Source organism: Pollachius pollachius, assembly GCF_949987615.1.
Source record: "Pollachius pollachius genome assembly, chromosome: 8".
Classification (NCBI taxonomy): domain Eukaryota; kingdom Metazoa; phylum Chordata; class Actinopteri; order Gadiformes; family Gadidae; genus Pollachius; species Pollachius pollachius.
Genome location: NC_136941.1, coordinates 17,327,448 through 17,347,447, shown reverse-complemented (window position 1 = coordinate 17,347,447; position 20,000 = coordinate 17,327,448). Strand labels below are relative to the sequence as shown.

At 44.6% G+C, this 20,000-nt stretch overlaps 2 protein-coding genes across 2 annotated transcripts in view; one reads left to right on the top strand and one right to left on the bottom strand.

Annotated features, from left to right (window-relative positions):
* Window positions 1–1,648: 1,648 nt before the first annotated feature.
* LOC307079240 (synaptotagmin-2-like) lies at window positions 1,649–12,398 on the top strand (the record flags this gene model as incomplete). Its single annotated transcript, XM_079741439.1, has 8 exons — window positions 1,649–1,847; window positions 2,290–2,450; window positions 6,887–7,021; window positions 7,658–7,825; window positions 9,039–9,206; window positions 10,444–10,561; window positions 11,097–11,230; window positions 12,183–12,398. 8 exons carry the CDS (start codon window positions 1,649–1,651, stop codon window positions 12,396–12,398), a joined length of 1,299 nt encoding a protein of 432 aa, XP_079597565.1.
* Window positions 12,399–18,828: 6,430 nt separating this feature from the next.
* The window catches only part of ppp1r12b (protein phosphatase 1, regulatory subunit 12B), a 31,178-nt gene continuing 30,006 nt past the window's right edge, over window positions 18,829–20,000 (bottom strand). The window contains exon 7 of the mRNA XM_079741071.1: window positions 18,829–19,729. Within this exon, the coding sequence (XP_079597197.1) occupies window positions 19,643–19,729 (87 nt within the window). The 3' untranslated portion in view covers window positions 18,829–19,642. The remainder of the gene's footprint in view (window positions 19,730–20,000) is intronic.

The following is a 20,000-nucleotide window of genomic DNA, read 5'->3' as shown; positions in this document are numbered from 1 at the left end:
CAGTGGAGTGGGCAGCCGACACAGACCACAACCATCTACCTTTCGTACACATACACACACACACACACACACATTAGATTTATGCTCTGGATAAACCCAGATGGCCCTCACTCGCATGTGTAGCTGAATAATAACAGCTCCCTCTTCTATCCGCCCTGTCTGCTTCCATGTGAATAATTTATACTGAGCAAAAAATAGAAGCATTAACATCGCCGCTTGAGAACTGAGGAACGAGTTTTCTTCCTTTTTTCTTTTCTTTTTTTTGCCCGAATCGTCACCAAACGGCTTTAATAAAATCCACTCCAAACAGCCCTGTTCTTCTGCTCCGTCTCCCTTCCCTCTCTCTGTGTGGGGAAGCCCGCCTCTTGTCCAATCAGTCATCACAGTGACACAAGCCCTAGGCCCGCTGTACTTGTCACAGTTTGATTTCTGGAACTGATAAGGGCTTTGATTGAACAATGGTCCGGCCTGGTGGAACATTCTGCCAGCACACCGGCTAGGATCATTTATTTATTTTCTATCTCGCTCACGATTCTCTGTTATACAACCCAGGCCCTTTTTAGGTTAGGCCTTTGTTTGATAGCAAAGCTGTCTTAATCATCATCCACCCCTCAATTTGTTCTACTCTCAACATAGGTTATAATTGTAACAATTTTTAAACCTAAAGCAAAAAAAATAAATAAATAAAACTCAGTACAGCTATCTTATATTTGATTAAAATAGGACAAAGATCTAGGCTCATCCAAAAAAATGTAATATATAAATATACTTTTGTTTTTTAAATGATAAAAATGACACCCAAAGGTGTTTTTGAATCTAACAACACTTGTTGCCATTCAATTAATGTGCACAAATGAGCCAACATTTGAAGAAATCTGGTAATTTTTTTTAAACCAGTAATAACACTGGATTAAATTCAGCACATGTCATCCATCTAATTAAGTTAAATTAACCATGACAGCTGGTTTGCTCTTCTTTTCAAATGTCTGCTTAATTTGCTTTGCCATCTTGTTTTGGGTAAACAGTGATGGAGAAAACTACGAGAGTGTCTCTGAGCTAGCATGGATTGCATCTCTGATGACTTTTAATGGATTAATTTACGCTTTCAGATGGTGATCTTTAATTTGGCCAACAATTACCATTATGTTCTCAGAGTGGTTATGAACTGCCTAGAGTCCAATGCTTGCGCTCTAGTGATGAGTGGGCTTGTTATGCCACTTATGAAGGCAGCCATTTTGAATGCAGAATGCTTCTCACACAGCTCTTGTGAGGAAATCAAGATGTTAATATGTTTACCTACCAATTCCCCTGCTACTAACTATAATAATATATATAGTATTACTACTTCCAATCAGATAATGCTTTTATCACAAGTAGATTATAAGAAGAAGTGCAAGTGCTTCTAGATAGTTACTAAAGCTACCACTACCTCAGGTATTTAACTAACAAATTATTGTTTTAAATTGTGTCTTGTTTAAGTAAGTCAACTTACATTTAGAGTTGTTTTGAGAAAGTACATTTTGCCATGCAAAGTATTACATTCCCTGCAGTAAAAGGGATGAACGATTTGAATGTCCCTTTCGTGTGACTGCGTTCCTGACCATCTGCCCCTTGTGTTGTGTCTGCAGGGACCTGAAGAGCAGCCTAAATGTCGGGCAAGTGGAACCTGTTGAAGAAGAAGCCGTCGGCCATGGTGGCCCCGGAGCCCACGGGGGCCAGCGCACTGACCGTGGCCCTGGAGCCCATGGCCCCCACCTCGGCCGACAACTCCACCGAGTCCGTCAGCAAGAACGACGCCTTCGACGAGATCAAGAACAAGTTCCTGAACGAGATCGACAAGATTCCGCGTGAGTAGAACCGGGCGGATGCTCTTCTTCTGCTTCTATGTCGTTGTCGCCACGGCGATGACGTCCACATGCGTGTCAGGGTTTTAACTAATTTATATCGATGTGACCGCAAGCTCTGATTTTCAAATGAGATTCCCCGCTGCCCTGTGGGCTCTGCAGGCAGACACATAATGTCTTTAGTCCTTATTGATCAAGACTTGTCCCTGCTAACAGCCACTAAGCTAATAACCATTCTAATTGCAATCTTAGCACCTTTCACTCAACGTGTTGGTCATCAAGTAGCCTACATAATTAGCCCGCCAATTTTCACGCCGTCATCGTGTGTCGCTTGGTGTGAAAAATGCCACTAATGCAAATCTCTTTTCCTTGTTTGTTTGTTTGCGTTCGATTGTTTACGTGTCTGTCTGTCTGTCTGTCTGTCTGTCTGTCTGTTCTTCTCCAGTGCCGTCCTGGGCTATCATCGCCATCGCGGTGGTGGCAGCCATGTTGATCCTGACCTGCTGCTTCTGCATCATCAAGAAGTGCTGCTGCAAGAAGAAGAAGAACAAGAAGGGCAAGAAGGGCAAGGGGGAGCTGGGCATGAAGAACATGAAGGGGGGCGAGGTAGGTTCTGTCGTCATGGCAACGGGCGCTCACGCACCTCCAGTTAGAAGACGAGTGCAGTCGTACCCGACTCTGACTCTGTCTGTGCTGTAGGCTCTAACCATAACCATAACTTTATAGATATTGAAAACCCATAAGCAAGGCTTGATTTATGACTGTAACAGTGTGATACATGATGATCTAACAGTATGATACATTAACAGTATGATAAATAATGACTGTAACAGTATGGTACATGAATAAAACAGTATGATACATGAACAGTTTGGTACATAATGAAGGCTAATTAAGCCACTTTGCTCCGTGTATGTCACACAGGCCATAGTAATACACTGTGAGTCATCTCCCAACAGAATTAAGAGACAGCTCCTGAATGTAATTGTTGTCATTGGATGTAATGTGTGTATCTCGTGCTTTGGGCCTTGGAAAATGACATGGACGATTTCAAATGATTAAATAATTGGTAATCCAGCTAATACATTTTTCATAGTATTGATACATGATTGCGCGATTAAGGGCAGTTTACCAAAAGGCTAATGCTAATCTTTGCTATGCCTAGCTTATGTCGTCACACATGTCATTTTCCCCGCGCCTCTTTTACATCGTGATAGCCGACCGCATTTGCTGTGATTACCGTTACTTGGTGTCTGCTGTGAGTTCAACCTCTGCCTTTCTCTCTGCTCTCCTTCCTTCCTGCTTTGTGTCTTATGTGTGCTTCGTGTATCTTGACTGTGGTGGACGTCTCGGCCAACGGTAGGTCTGACAGCACGCGGCTCTGCCCCATTATCTGGCCACTCTGTGTAAGGCGCAGCCAGGGTGCTGGTGGTGGGAGGGGCAAGGGGGGGGGGGGGGGGGGGGGCTGGGCTCGGAGGGGTGGATGATGATGATGATGATGATGATGATGATGATGATAATGATGATGACGATGCGGTGATGCAGACAATGTGTGCTATGGCTTCTTTTTGTTATTTATTTCCGTTAAGTCTTGCTAAGCTTGTAGGTGCTGCGGGTGCTTGAGGAGTCTTTGGGGGAGCGATTACGCTGCTTTCTTTACCACTGAGCTGTTATGCCGCACCAGCCGCTCTGTCTTGACCATTCAAATGGTGCCGATGTTTGAAAAAATGTCTGTTTTTTTCTGTTTTTTTTGTGTCTAAATGACCATGAAGCTCATCCCTTGATGCTGCCTATGAATGCAGAGTGCACCGAGCTGCTCCCTAGAGATCACTAACATGCATGTGCAAACGGCGATGTTGGGCCTTTTGTCAAGCCACCGGGGCGCATCTCCCTGTCACAGGACTCCGAGCTTATTTCCACCACAGCCATCTGCTGGGGTCAGCACAGCCTGAACGTTGTGTTAAACGTTGCTCTTATTTTACACTAGGCTCACTCACACTTCATTAGTACACAAGACGTGAACACACACGCAAACACAAACACACACACACACACACACGTACGTGCGTGCGCACGCACACACGGATGGATACACATACGTGTGTAAACATGCTCATAGTTCTGTGGCGGACTGAGGGCTGGACGCTTGACAAACACCAACATCCGCCTCGTTGCAGTAGGTTCCGTTGAATGGCCGCAACTTGACTTGAGAGTAACTATTTGACTAGTGGACCCTTGCTGCTGCTGACATGTTAGGCAACAGGACCCCCTTTTTCCTGAAGGGTTCGGGGGTCCCTAATACGACCGGTGGGTCTGAACGTCTGCCCACCGGTTTCTGGGGTTTTCTCGTGTGCGGTGAACACCACTGACTCACAGGGCGAGTGGATTGGCTGTTTTAACACCAGGCGTATTGACGTAGCGCGTTGGCTTTGCACGACTCGTAACCGCACACATCGGTCGCCGCAGACCCACCCTCGGGGTTGTGAATGCAGGGCGTACCCCAAGCTGGACCGCGGGGACACCGTCGCACCCCCACCCAGAGCCGGAATGAACCCGTGGCTCTCTGATAACGCATGGTCTGTACTAGTGGATGCGGACATTTCACTCAAAGCACATTCATCTCTACTTTCGTATTCTTGAAAGGGGACAATTTATGAGGAAAAACTAGAGTCTATGTATCTAGCTAATTTCCAATGTAGTTTATTAAAAAATGTTTATAGGAAAATACCCCCCCCCCCCCCCCCCACCATGCATTTTGTGGCCTGGCATGCTTGAATGAAAAGCATTTAGCAACATAAAGATGTAGAATGGCACATGTGGTATTTATAGTATTAATGTGTGTGAGTATGTTTATCTGTCTGTGTGTGTGTGTGTGTGTGTGTGTGTGTGTGGGTGCGCGTGTGGGTGTGTAACCATGTGTGAGTCTGGGATTCTTGCAATGCACCAATTCTTTAACCTTGTTTAAACTTTACGTGTGTCTGCTTACGTGTGTATGCTGAAGCAGCCAGGGTGTATTTGTGTATCTGTGTGTGAATGTTTTCTGGACATTGTGTGAATTTGTGTGTTTATTTTTGTGTGTGTATGTGTGTGTGCCCATTCCTTTCCCAGTTAAGCAGTAAGTAGCTGACCACTCCAATTTTAAGAGGACATCAATGCTATTTCACGAAGACAGCCATAGGAAAGTAGGCCATGCAGTGATACGATCTAGCGTTCAGCGCATGCTTCAAGATATACTTTGATATATCCCTCAGAGATAACTACTTTTAACCCACTAATCATGGCCTCTCCTGGAGGGGAGAGGTGTTGGCTTTACAATGACAATTAAATGTCACATGCATTGATTCTTTTGCCAACAATCATTGGAGAAATCGTTGGTGGTCTTCCATTTGGATCACATTCAGGAATCGGCAGTTAAAATCACAGACTAAATGATAGTAGTAGACTGAATACATTAGATGCCTCACAACAATTCATGTATTTATCTATCTGGCTGCCATCACTTTATCCATCAATCTGGCTCTTGGAATTATGCATTTTTCCGAGGATAAGATCACCGAAGCGTGAACACTGTGGAAACGGCTTATCAGCAGCAGTCTGAACAGATGAATTATGCTTTGCGATATGATAATAAGATAAAGATAGACCAATATTTTCTTGTCATAAGCTGAACAGATGTTGGGTCAACAGCAGAGGATATCAAAGGAGGGATATTAACACCAACGTTAGGCATACATCACAACATTACAATGCAGTGTTCGCCTCCATTTTGGGGGCATAGGAGCATTGGAATGTTAATTATTGTGTCATGTTTTATTTGGTCATTGTTTAGTTATTAATCGTGAAATGATTTGTGATTATGGGGAGACATAGTTGTGTTTGAAACTGCAACGTTTTTATTAGCCAATGTTAAGGTATTATTAAATTAATCTAGGATTTTACAGAACTATTGTTCTGTTGAGTCTCATCCACAAAAAAAAAATCCCATGATTAATATAGATTTACAGGCCCTATCAGAGGTTTGACCTCTAAAAACATTGATTTATTCATTGATTGATTGATTGATTTTCTAAATTCCCTTTAGTATCATATTTTCTACAAATTCTTGATTGGTTTTAATTTAAAGATGTTTTAAATACTGCACTGAAATCGACAATGTCATTCAGATTTGTTCATTTTGCACAAACAAAGGAATTATTAAATTAATATAAGAACACAATATCTAGATACAATTATTCAAGATACCCATAATTACGGTGTGACTCATTATTACATTTTTGCCGCCTTGTTTTATACCTATAATTATATGTAATTAAATTATTCACTTTCAAGTGCAGTATATATCATTCACTCTTACAGGAGAGACTGATTACCATGAGAAAGGCCATGATATGGAGACGGACTGGTAGCAGTTTTTTAGTTTGGTTCAAAATGTGGATGGATTTAATATGATTTCTCATATTTCTCACTACATACCATGGTACAAAATTAACCTTTATTTGACAAGAGCTAATTTTGCCTCTCATGTATGACGTTTCGGGGGCATTTTGGATCAATGCCAGGGTCATTGTATTAAATGATGGGAAAAACCTTTGATCTTGTTCTCAGTTACATGACAGAACAATAGCAATGACTCCGATGAATCCCAGTTCAGTCTAACATAGATGTTACATAGTCAAATACAGAAGCCAAATCTTTGTTGTACATTTGAAAGCCCCCTGTCATCACAAAAACGTGTGTTAATGTACACACACGTCATCTTATTTGACAAAAATAAAGCACAACAAAACAGCAAACGGTGTCTCTCAAAAGAATAGTGAAATCAAGTCGGGTTGCAACATGGGTCATGGTTGAACAGTAGCGCACTAACCACCTCCCGGGTTAGACCGGGGTACGTGTCAGGTAGGTGGTGGGACTAACACGGACATGGTGACGGCTCGGACCCCCAACCCCCGACACAGCTGAGGAAACCCCCCCGTCTCACTCCATTTCCCCCTCTCTCCCTCTCTCTCCTGTCGCTCGCCCCCTCTTCGTCACCACCACAGAAACAACAGGAGGATGACGAGGACGACGACGACGCGACCGGGCTGACTGGCGACGAGAAGGAGGAGGAGGTGAAGGAGAAGGAGAAGCTGGGCAAGCTGCAGTACTCCATCGACTATGACTTCCAGGAGAACAAGGTAACAGCTCCTGGCCAGGGGGGGAATGTCATCTGATCATGGGGTCGGCTTAGCTCAGGAGGCAGAGTGACCGGAAGGTTGCAAGTTCGATCCCCGGCTTCTCCTAGCTGAGTTTCGAGATGTTCCTGAGCAAAACCCCTAACCCTAACTGCTCTCGACCGGCTGGGTTTCGCCTTGCATGGTTGACTCTGCTGTCGGTGTGTGAATGTGTGTAAAATAGGATCATTTGGATAATAGCGTCTGCTGAATGATGTAAAATGATTGAATTTCTCATATATTTTACTATTATCTCAATGAGGTGTTTGTTAGCAAACAACTAAAGCCACAGAAACGTGTAGAAAGTATGCATGTTTTGCACAACAGAATTGCTTAACTTCATTGTGGCATTGTGGCGTCATCATACGACAAAGCGAAAGATTCCTTCACCCAAAACGGTTCCAAACGGTTTCGATACTCTGTTGTCTAATGAACACATTCCCGGCCTTTGTCTCGACGCTAATGCTAATCTACTGATTCTAGCGTTGACGTCCTGTCCACCTTAAGCATAATCCAACACGACATAATTAGGCTCAGCTAACCCGCCTCCCCCCCCGGTCTAACTGCTAACCCCCCCCACCCCCCCCTGTGTGGCTCCAGCTCACCGTGGGCATCCTCCAGGCCGCCGACCTCCTCTCCATGGACAGCGGCGGCACGTCCGACCCCTACGTCAAGGTCTTTGTCCTCCCCGACAAGAAGAAGAAGTTTGACACCAAGGTCCACAAGAAGACACTGAATCCCACCTTCAACGAGACTTTCGTCTTCAAGGTGAGGCGATGATGAGAGTCAGAGCGTGCGGCTTAAGCGGTGGTCGCCCACTGCCTGCCGAGCCCTGGGGTTTAGGTCACGCTTACGGATGTTAGACCCACCGCCGTGATTCGATTCGTCACTTGCTTATGCGGGGGTGTAGTCAGAGCTGAATGCGTGTTCTCTGAATCGCAGAGCTTTACTATTGCAGCAACACGTCATCAGTTAGGTAAAACAAACCCGTCTCATGACTGTGAGATGGGAGGACGCTCTCTGTTTCAAGTGGCGACCCTTGTAACCGCTGTGGAGTAACGACAATCATTATGTCTGTTGAGCTTCCTTCAAAATGGCTGTTGCCGTTTGCAAGAGGGAAAGTGCTGAGGGCAGGTTCTAGATGGATGGGGTTTGGCAACTACAGCGCTTTTTATTTAGCTGTGCATTTCAAAGGCTATTCAGAGTATTATACTGGTATCGCGAACATAAGCCTGGTTTCTCAGTAAGAAAGGAAGGCCTTGAGAACGGCAATGTGATAGAGAGCTTCACAATGAGACCTGTCATTAAATAAGGATACGAGAAGTGCTTCATTATTTAGAAATTCTGTTTTAATTGCTCTGAAAATGAAACAGTTAGTAATTGTCCTTCTTATAATTGCTTTACACTATTACAATATCACAGTGGCCATTGCCAGTGATGGAACTGATTAATGGTGTTGTGAATATAGGTTATGTTCTGTAGGTGGGCACGGTATTACAAAGTATGTTTTTTTCCATTTTTATAATTAATCAGTAATTAATTAAACCGGAGCTTCAGAGATGCCGCCGTGATTCACCGTTCCTCCTTTAATTACCAGCGCCACCAGACCAGACTGTAATACAATAAGAAGCGCGAGTGGAAGTAGACACAGGCGACCAATGGCCGCCAATAATGAAGTGAGGCAGATGTGCGGTAGCGGTGTGCCAAGGAGAGTTTGACAGAAAATCTGGTTAAAGGAGAATGCTGATGCAGCGTTTTGTAAAAAGGCAAGTTAATTGGTTTTATCTTGTCAGAAAGGCAACAGACTGCTCGCATAGCCACAGGCTAGGCTAACCGTTTTTCATAAGCAAATACACTTTTCACTGGAACAATGAAAGATTTTGTTCTGTATGATTAGGTAACGGCTGAGGAATTGCGCCGGTGTATTGTAGATGAAAAGTGTTATCTGAGTGGAATCGGTGTCGTCTCTGTCTCTTACCAGATCCCCTTCCAAGAAATGGGCGGGAAGACTCTGGTCATGTCGGTGTATGACTTTGATCGCTTCTCCAAACACGACGTCATCGGGGAGCTCAAGTTCCCGATGAACACCCTGGACCTGGCCAAGCCAATCGAGGAGTGGCGGGACCTGGACAATGCAGACCAGGAGGAGGTCAGCCGCTCTCTCTGTCTGTCTCTGTCTCTGTCTCTCTCTCTCTGTCTCTCTCTCTGTCTCTCTTTGTCCCTCTCTCTGTCTCTGTCTCTGCCTCTGTCTCTGTCTCTCTCTCTCTGGCTCTCTCTCTGTCTCTGTCTCTCTCTCTCTGTCTCTCTCTGTCTCTGTCTCTGCCTCTGTCTCTGTCTCTCTCTGTCTCTCTCTCTCTCTGTCTCTGTCTCTCTCTCTCTCTCTCTCTGTCTCTCTCTCTGTCTCTCTTTGTCCCTCTCTCTGTCTCTCTCTCTCTGTCTCTCTTTGTCCCTCTCTCTGTCTCTGTCTCTGCCTCTGTCTCTGTCTCTGTCTCTCTCTGTCTCTCTCTCTGTCTCTGTCTCTCTCTGTCTCTCTCTTTCTCTGTCTCTCTCTCTCTGTCTCTCTCTGTCTCTCTTTGTCCCTCTCCCTGTCTCTGTCTCTATCTCTGTCTCTGTCTCTGTCTCTGCCTCTGTCTCTGTCTCTGTCTCTCTCTGTCTCTCTCTCTGTCTCTGTCTCTCTCTGTCTCTCTCTTTCTCTGTCTCTCTTTGTCCCTCTCTCTCTCTCTGTCTCTCTCTGTCTCTCTTTGTCCCTCTCCCTGTCTCTGTCTCTATCTCTGTCTCTGTCTCTGTCTCTTTCTCTGTCTCTGTCTCTCTCTCTGTCTCTGCCTCTGTCTCTCTCTCTGTCTATGTCTCTATCTCTGTCTCTGTTTCCATCTCTGTCTCTGCATGATGTCCAGAAACCAACTGAATATTGCTCTACAGGAGCTCTTCAAAGGAGTTCTAGTTTTCTTGCTGTGTTTGTTGTTGTGTTTGTGTTACTTGCTGTGTGTGTTTTGATGTTGTAAAGACCAGAGAGCATTGTGCCTGAGGAAATGTTGTGTGCAAATACGCTCGCATAATCATGTATCCGATCGTCTCATTGTTAAGTTTACCTGGTTGTATTGTCGTTATGTGATTAAGTGTAATTATTTTAACCTTTTGAAGATATTTTAACATGGGATGTCTACCGCTGTGGATGTGATTAATCAGATCATTAATATTCAAGATCCAGGTTTTTGCAACCAAAAAAACGGCAACTATAGAAGCTTGATTTACTCTCCGACTATATATATAATCATACATTAAAAGATGCATATGTGTGTGGGTGTGTGCATTGTTCTCATTTGTTCTGTCTATCTGTTGAGTAATTTATATTTACCATTCTCTCCTCTCTGCTTGGTGTTTCACAGCCAGAGAAACTGGGTGACATTTGCATCTCTCTGCGTTACGTGCCTACTGCTGGCAAACTTACAATCTGTATTCTGGAAGCCAAGAACTTGAAGAAAATGGACGTGGGAGGACTGTCAGGTATAAGCCTCACACGCTCACACAGAGAGAGAGAGAGGGATTTATCCATCGTCATCATAGTTAGCGTACTTGTGACACCTTAATACGTCTTAATAACACCAGCGTTTCACACGCAGCACTTCAGCCATCAACTAAAAGCAGGAAAATACCCATTCATTAAAATATAAAAGAAATTCAAGGTATTGTTTGATGGAACAAGGTGTATTATGCTGTGCTCGTTGAATGATACCTTGAAACAAAGGCTTGGGCATGAATCACGTTGTGTGTGGAAACTAGATGCATTTAAACCCTCGGGCTAGAGTGCATCCAGTCCATCGCTGTTATCTGTTAGCACAGCCATTTGGTCCGTTGTGTTCCGCTTCAGCACTGCCACGGTCCACTCTCACGTGCGTTACAGTATTACCTCTACTGCCCCCTGGTGGCCCGTGGCGGTGTTACCGCCATGTCTAGATCGGGACGATAAGCTGTGGGGGATAGATGGAGCTTTTGCCTTTTTTCTTTGTGTATTCACCCTGCAGCTTGTTTCTATTTCCAGATCCGTACGTGAAGATCAACCTGTTGCAGAACGGCAAGCGTCTGAAGAAGAAGAAGACGACAGTGAAGAAGAACACTCTGAACCCCTACTACAACGAGTCCTTCAGCTTTGAGATTCCTCTGGAACAGATGCAGGTAAACCAGGGGAAAAGAGAAAAAAACGTTCTGTAAAGAATGTGACAAATGTGAGCACATTATGCTGATGTACCTGATGGAGAGCTGTCATGATGCTGGTGAGAAACTACAAGGCGCCCCCCCCCCCCCCCACCCCCCCCCCCCCCCCCCCCCCCACCCCCCCGCCCCCAGTTCACCATCCGCCTGGAGCATGTTCCAGCAGCATTAGCGCCAGCGGCTTAGCCCACACACACACAGGAAGAGGCGGCCAGGTCCTGGAGAGGAGCAGGCATGTTTATCATCTTGTTTTTGTGATCCTTGGTTCTTGGGTGCAACTTGAGCTCATTACACACCGTTACACTAATACATATCTAAGCTCACCTTGCTAATGCGCTAACCGGCGTAACGCCTTCTAGCGACCCAGGTTCGATCCCCCCTGTGGGAGTGTGCTACGCTCCATTCCATGTCTTCTTCGACCGACGTTCCTGTGCGTCTCTGTAGACTCTCCTGTGCATTGAAAAAACGGCACAAAGAACAGACAAAAAACAAAGTCAAACATGCTATATTTGTGTAGTGCTTCTCTGGGCGTGTGTATTTGCTTTTCATTCGGTCGTGATAACATCTCTCTTTCTCTCTCTCTCTCTCCATCTCTATCTCTCTCATTCTCTCTCTCTCTCCCTTCCTCTCTCTCTTCCTTCCTCTCTCTCTCTTTCTCTCCCTTCCTCTTTCTCTCCCTTCCTCTCGCTCTCTCTTTCTCTCCCTTCCTCTCTCTCTCCCTCTTTCCCTCTCTCTCTCTCTCTCTCTCTCTCTCTCTCTCCCTCTTTCCCTCTCTCTCTCTCTCTCTCTCTCTCTCCCTTCCTCTCTCTCTCTCTCCCTCTTTCCCTCTCTCTCTCTCTCTCTCTCTCTCTCCCTTCCTCTCTCTCTCTCTCCCTCTTTCCCTCTCTCTCTCTCCCTCTCTCTCTCCCCCTCTCAGAAAATCCAAGCCGTGATCACGGTTCTCGACTACGACAAGATCGGCAAGAACGACGCCATCGGTAAGGTGTGGGTGGGCAGCAAGTCCACGGGGCTGGGCCTGAAGCACTGGTCCGACATGCTGGCCAACCCGCGGCGCCCCATCGCCCAGTGGCACCCACTGCAGCCCGAGGAGGAGGTGGACGGGGCCCTCGCCGCGCTCAATGCCAAAAAGTAAAACTTCCAGTGCGCCTCCATCCTCCCTCCACCTCCCCCTGCTCCTCCTCCTCTCCCCTCCTACACTCCTCCTGCTCCTCTTCCTCCCCCCCTCTCCCACTCCTCTCACCCCTCCCCTCACCCCCCTTTGTCCTCCTCCCTCCCATTTCCTCACCCTTACATCGAGTCCCAACTGTTTGCCAACTAACCCCCCCCCCTCCCCAGACTTAAACCCCCACCCACATATAACAACCCCCTCCCCCCCCCTGCTGTTTTCTCCATCCCCAATCCTCCAAATCCCGCCCAACCCGACCATTGCCATTGCAAAAAAAAAACGATGCATAGATCATGCATTTGACATCGTGGGAGAGAAGAAAAAAAAGATCTACGTGTTCCAGTAATATATCATGCTATATACAGCCATGCCATCTAACGAAAGACAAAACGAAAAAAAATAAATAAAAATAAGACAAAGTAGACGAGGAAGAGGAAGAGGAGGTTGAAGAAAACCGAAAAACTAAATCAAAAACAGCAGAAGAAGACAGAAGTCACGCGATGGACAGATGCTCCGTTGTTTTCCTTTAGATATATTTTTGTATTGGGGTTGTGGTTGTAGTGTCCAGACCTGTCCTATGAGGAACGAGGGGGCCCATTGGGGCCCCACCGACAGGTGGGAGGGAGAAATCCATGTGTTCACTCGTGATCGTGTCCCCCCCCACCCTCCTCCTCCCACCTCCCCTCCTCCCGATCCTCCCTTTAGTGACACAGTTGCTTAGAATAACGCTTAATACTAGTTCTGACTCTAATAATAATGCTTTATACTGCCATACGATAGAGGGACAACACAAGCGGGCCGTCCAGCGGCGTCCGCGAGCCACTCCGTTCACCTGCCAATCGTCATCCTAGATGATTACGTTTGTTTGTTTAAACAAAATTTAAATACATTCCTAGAAGCTGGGTAGCAAAGTAGGGTTTTAGCCACAGATCCCGTTGCCCACAGAAACCACACTGCCGTTTTCCTTGGTTGACTGCCTCCGCCCCTCCCCCCCTCCCCCTCCCCCCTCCCTTTTTCTCAGGAACACTGAGAGAAATCTGAAGCTCCATGCCTTTTTTTCTAAACGGGTTCTTATGATTCCGCCTGACGAGCAGTGTCGTTCGACTTTTCTTTCTCGATATGTTTGACCACCTTGTGCTCCATTTCTGTACGGTTCGAGCATAGCGTCCGCTTGTTAGAAATAAAGGGGAGAACGGACCGATGGGTCGTCAGAGAGCGCGAGGGGAGAGAGAGATGTAAAGTGTCAAACTGAACCTGTGTGTGAGAGCCTGTGTCTTCATCACGCGTGACGTCTCTTAATAACATCACAGCAGGTACTGTTTTAGAGACCGGGTACAACAAACAAACGCAACATGTTATTTATAAACCTGTTGCGCAATCTACCACCTTACACCCCCCCGTCCCCGTCCCCGTCCTGCCACCACCTCCGCCCACCACCACCTGCTCCACCTCCACCCTTTCTCCGATGCCTGTGATTCTATACGTCACTTGTTCAGTGCTACTGCCATCGGTCATGGACTCGCTACATGGGTGTTACTTCACAGAGATCCCTATAACCGTCTTTCAGTCATAAAGGAGACAAGCCTTCCAAGCAACAAAAATAAGCAATTCTTCAACTACCAGGGACGCCTTCCAATTAGTGGTGTTTTTCCTCATCATTTTATTGATTTTGTTTGTTTTATGTGAGTGTTATTTATTGTTCAATGATTCTTTGTTAAATAGATACAGTCAATAGAGCTCTTATTAATGCCCGGTGGGGTACATTAGAAGTTTGTGGATTAATAAAGCGTCATCTATCTATTTAAATTGAATTGAAAAGAAAAAAAGGTTTATTCCTCAAGCACTTTAAATCAAAAAATGTTGTGTTGAACGTCTATCTCTCAAAGAAAGAAAAAAATCAGAGCTTTAATTATTTATTTTAAATGTAATGTTTGATTTGATGATAGAAAAAAGTGTATATTCCATGAAATTATTTATTTAATTACATATGTTTTTGTTGGGTTATTTATTTTGGTCTATATTAACCTTAGAATTCGTATGAATGAAGAATTTTGTTTTTTCTTCCTTTTCTTACTAGATTGCATAGTGTGAGGAAGGCATAGATCTATGTGTATTTTATACACGTATTACCAAACCGCTGAATTAAATTGCACTACTGTGTTCTGCGGCAGCCAACACTGCTCCTAACAAGGTGGTTTTGTAAAAGAGATGCTGTGAGATTGAATTGTGTGTGGGCATGTCAAGACAAGAAGCCTCAATTTACTAAAGTCCTCCCTGGCTGAAAGGGGGGGACACGATTCAATCTATTGCTGCTCTTCCCCCCCCCCCCACACACACACCCCACCACCTCCCCCCAAGTGAATTCACACAGTGTAATTGGTTCCAGTGTAGGCTTGTGACTTTTATATGAAACATCTAATATTTTGCCAGAGATACAATTGCGAATTGAGAGTCACTTTGAATTACGTGACCAAATGAAACGGATAGGATTTAATGAAGGAGGAGGAGAAATTGGTCAAAAATAAATCGGTGTGAATTGATTAGATTTTAAATAGATGTTAACAAAATGTGAAGTGGGAATTACAATGATCACCGTCTGGGAGCACCAGCTAGTGTCACAACCTATCAGCTCACATGCGACTGAATTGGGTGCGAATGTAGTCGGCCCGTCCAAAAGTGATTGGGATTTTGGAATATGTTGAATGTTTTCCTGTATTTTACTTTTGATTCAAATGTTTACCATTTCTTTCCTCATACCCTTATTTTCCGTTGGTGAAACAACACTAAAGAAAAGACCACATGCAAGCAATCAAGCCACCCATCGATGTGTAGTTTTGCCTATAGTCATAGTTCATACACGTTAATACTGCATGTTTATACAAAATACTGTACATAAGAGCATGTTTTAGAGACAAAGCAAAAATATCTTGTGTACGTAAAAAAAAATTGGTGTCATTCGTCATTTAAATAACACGTTGAAGGGAAAAAAATGCACTGTATATTTTCTAAATGAGCAAATTGTGTGTTTTCTTTCCATGATGGGGGGTCACTCGAGAGAATGTCATATAATATATTAGACTACTAATACTTAATAAGAACCTTTCCACGCCTGAACTTTCTAAAGCAAGTGTGTCGTCAAGTACTGTGTGTGACTCCATGTAGGATGAAATTGTAGCCGCATGCTATCTGCTTCTTGTAATTCCAAGCTTTTAATTTGAAACAGTACCATTTATTATTATGATTAACCCTTCTATCATATTGTGTGGGTGAGCCAATGTTTTCTTGTTACAAACATTGGTCCGCTTTACAAATCCTTTATTTAATTTTTTCCATCATCATCCTCCTCTTATTTTGCTTTGTTTGAGTGGGCATGTGGAGAGACTTGTGGATAGTTTTGGTATCCAAAATGTTGATGAGATAACAGCCTTATCTCTACGTAAGGATGGGTAAAAGGTCCTGAGTTCGATACCGTGCAGCGCTGCAACACAGTCGGCGTGACACGTCCACCATCACCCCACCGCGACTCAAAGGCACTCTAGAAAACCACCACGCTTGGACTCCCTTCCCCCCTCCCCCCTTCGTATCTCCTCCTCCCCCGTCCCCCCCCCCCCCCCCCCCCCCCCCGTGGCGTTTCCGCTCCTTTTTACTCCTCTCAACGACCCCACGCGCTTAACGGCGACGTCTCTTTTAAGATGTTTATGATACAATATGTGTGTATGTGTATACGGATACAAATAAGATAAAAACTAAAGCCATAAAACTCAAGCACTAACTCTTTAGAGCTCCGCCGAGTAGCTAGAGTTGATTTATGTTCAAAACAGACGAAAAAAAGAAAACCAGACGAAAAACGCGTCCTCGTTTTGTTTAGGCCGGTGGTGTGTTTTTTCTCCTCGACGTTCAGTTCAGAGGTCTTCGCTCATTAGGGGGAATATCGCATTTGAATACGCGAGCATCGAGAAACAGCGGTGCGTTTGGTAGAATGAGTGTGTCCTTTTTCTACTTTCAAGGCTGTCCGTGTCTTTCGTTCCCTAGAGGTAGCTGATTCTACGGTGTTGTGATTAGTCTTGTATATGCCTTGTTTTTTGATAGTAACGAATCATAGATCAGTTAATCACGCAATCTCAAAAAAAATCGATGAAAAAAACAGTTCTTGTAATTAAAAAAAAAATTATATATATATACGAGAGTTTGTTCTATTCCAGGGCCGGGTGCAATCTGTCAGGCGAACTGGGTCACTCGTAGGTTTCCCTTGATCTCAAACTGGGTCACTCCCACTGAGTTGGTCCTGTACCCCCACAGCACTAAATAACTTGTGACTCTGTACCATCAGACACACAGTGTTCCTCCATCGCGGTTCAGACAATCTGTACTGCCGCTCAGAGGCGCTGGTCAGGGGGTGACCCACGGTTTCCGAAACCCTGATCTCCACCGGGATAGAACTATGGACCGGAGGAAGACTTTCCCAGATATACGACCAAACGAACAGCGATCGACCGACTTTCACGGCCGACGTGAGACCTTAACGTGTTGTGCTTTTCAAGATGAGACGAGGGGGGCCTCAGACGGTGCGCAGGCCCGTCTGTCATCGTCTCTCGACGCCACATCGACGACATTTTAACATTTTCAGTCTGTTCTGCTGTGTCACACGCTGCGGAACAGACCTCTTGATGCAATATCGGCCATTCAGTGTCCCAGGCTGCTGGTGTGGACTGTGACCATCGATAGACGCAGAGGGGGTATATCCCGGGAGATTACTATGTTTTAAAAATACTGCCAGTAGCCCATGCTATAAAGTAAAAAGGAGAGGAAATACAATTATACATAAGATGTCATGAAGTATTTAGTTCCGAGCACATTGAAGAGAGGGGGTGTCTTACTTCAAAATGCTTCAGCACTGCCCAGGGAGCCCGGTCCCACCTGACCCCCGCTCTTTGTGGTCCCAGGGAGGCCGGGGAGATGTGCGCGGGGTCTGTGTTGTTGGTTTATCGGCCAAGCGCAGGCTGCAGACGATATGCAGGAACACCACGTTGGAATATAGTATTGACCGTACACAGGTCTGAGCGTGGGACACAAAACTCCCCCCCCCCCCCCCCCCCCCCCGTTTAGACATGGATGAATCCATCGGAACCAAAACCAATGGTCATTATTTATAAGCAAATATAAACATATATATATATATATACACAATATAAATAGAGTGACTTTCTTTCCAATAGTTATGTAGATGTAACTTGCACAATCTCAACTGAAACCGTAGGCTATTTTTGCATTCACAGGGCAACCTATGGGTTAGTGTACGTCTGTACGTCTGTCTTCGTCTTGTGTGTTTTGCTTTCGATCGGATGTAAAAAGGGAATCCATCTGAAGCTCTGTAGACCACACCTCACCCGTACCAGGTGTTCAGATCCCCCACGCGGATCAGGACCCCCCTTTCCAATGTTTTAAGTGTCTTGTCTTTCGCTTAAGATGTTTATTTGTACTTCAGCATGTTTGTGTGTGTATGTGACTATAGCTATTAAAATGTATTTTAATTTCTTCACTGTTTTTCACCAAGGTTACACCGTAGTGGTAGAAGCTAAGGTGTTGGTTTTTATTTTTTTTTATTTTGCCCCTACTGAATCATCTTTTCTCTCTGTCTTTGTGTAGTTACCGTGTGACCAATCCATATCATTGTCAATGTGCTAAATAGCAAAGCTGGCTCTGGAGTCCCCCCCCTCCCCCCTCCCCTCCCCCATTGAAAACTGCTGTGCTCCTCTGAGTGTTTGTGCAGCACGCGGGCCTACATGTTTACAACATGGACACACTGTATACTGCTCCACGGGCAGGACATGGTACCAAACCTTCCCCATTCAGCTCGTCGTCCTCCTCCCCTCACCACAGCGGTTGCATTCAAAAGACTATTCTTTTCCTTTCTACCCCTGCGCTCTTCTTCGGCATCGGGGGGGTTGGGTGGGGAGGACCTGGTATTGTGTGTGTGTTCCCCCACCTCCCCCCCAGCGGTGTTTTACTCGTGTCTAGTGTTGTGGTGCGTGTGTTCATGTCAGTATTTGTGCCTACTGTGGATCGCATGCTTTAGCCCTTGACTGGACACAAGACGTGGCTCACAAAAACCTCCTGCTCTCGAACCCTTGTGTGGACAAAACTGTTAGGGGACCATTATTATTATAACGTAATCAAGGGAACCAAATAACTTAATACAAGATTTATCATATGTGTTACCAGTTCTGTAAGAAACAAATAGGAAATAAAGGCCTTTTATTAACCATCCCTTGTGCAAAGTTGTATTTTATTACCGTTTCATTTGTGTTGTATTCATGTGAATGTTTAAATACTGCCTTCATTTGTTTGTTATTTTGGGTGACGGTCAGATATGGAAATAATTCAGGACAATGCCGTCAACCATTAATAGTTTATTAAGGAAAGTGAGAAAATTCGGGTGTCCTCCTATACATATTTGAAACTTCTATATATTATACAGAATATTGTATAATATTTACAACACATAATGAAAACAGATGGTATAGGATTACACACATCCTATATGTGGTCAAGCTGTAGACGTCAGCCCTCATTCAAATAAGAACATCTGTTCTTGTGAACAACAAATTACAACAGTTTCAAAGCTCCTCCTGGACTCCAGAAACCATTGCATTGTGAATTTTAAAAACAAAACTCTGAAAGGATTAAATTATTTCATGGTTAGAATAAAACAAAAATCGAAAGAATAATATACTTTGGATAAGCCCACGTTTTGTTGGTTGTTATGTTGGCCAGGTAGGTAAGCATGAGGCAAAAAAAAAACAGCTGGGCCTTTTGTTATACTTTAGCTCATTCCAAGGTTGGGGTTTAGAAGAATAAACCCTTATAATACAAATATCTTTAGACCCTGGTCCACTATGTCATAATAAATATATACGTGAGGCTTGATGAGTATCAGATGGCTGAATACTTAATAGACTGGGCTTTGTGCTGCGGACCTCCATTCACATGTCGCTTCCTAGTGGTGAAGTATAGGAAGTAATTAACTACTCTGGCACAACTGAAACAGCTGCCACTCCAGGGGGAAAAAAGCGGTCTTGTTGATTAAAATCTGACCAATCACCAACCGGAATTGTCGTGCCGTGTTTCTTGAATAGACCAAAATGGCTCCTCGACGTTCCTTACGCAAAAGTCCCATTATAATTTCATATTATTGACAGTTTAGAAAACTTTCACTTGGACAATTTACTGATGACACGGATTAGAGCCCCATTCTCGTCCTTTAGCCTCTGGTTCTCGGATTTGAGCTCAACTAAGACCTAGAGAAGCAGAAAGAGAGAGTCAATATTATTACAATATGGTTCCCATTAATATGAGTTATCTAGAAAGACATTATCTTCACATAGTCTGCTTAAACCAAACAGCAGACATTTACCATTACATTGTATCAAAACATCGTGTATTGGAAATCCAGTTACACTGCTGGAGAAATGTCAGAACAAATCACAACATTTAATGACGCCAGACTTTGCTTTCAATAAAAAGAACTCAAACGAAGAAATGAGGTCATGCAGAGTGTTGGGTCATGCA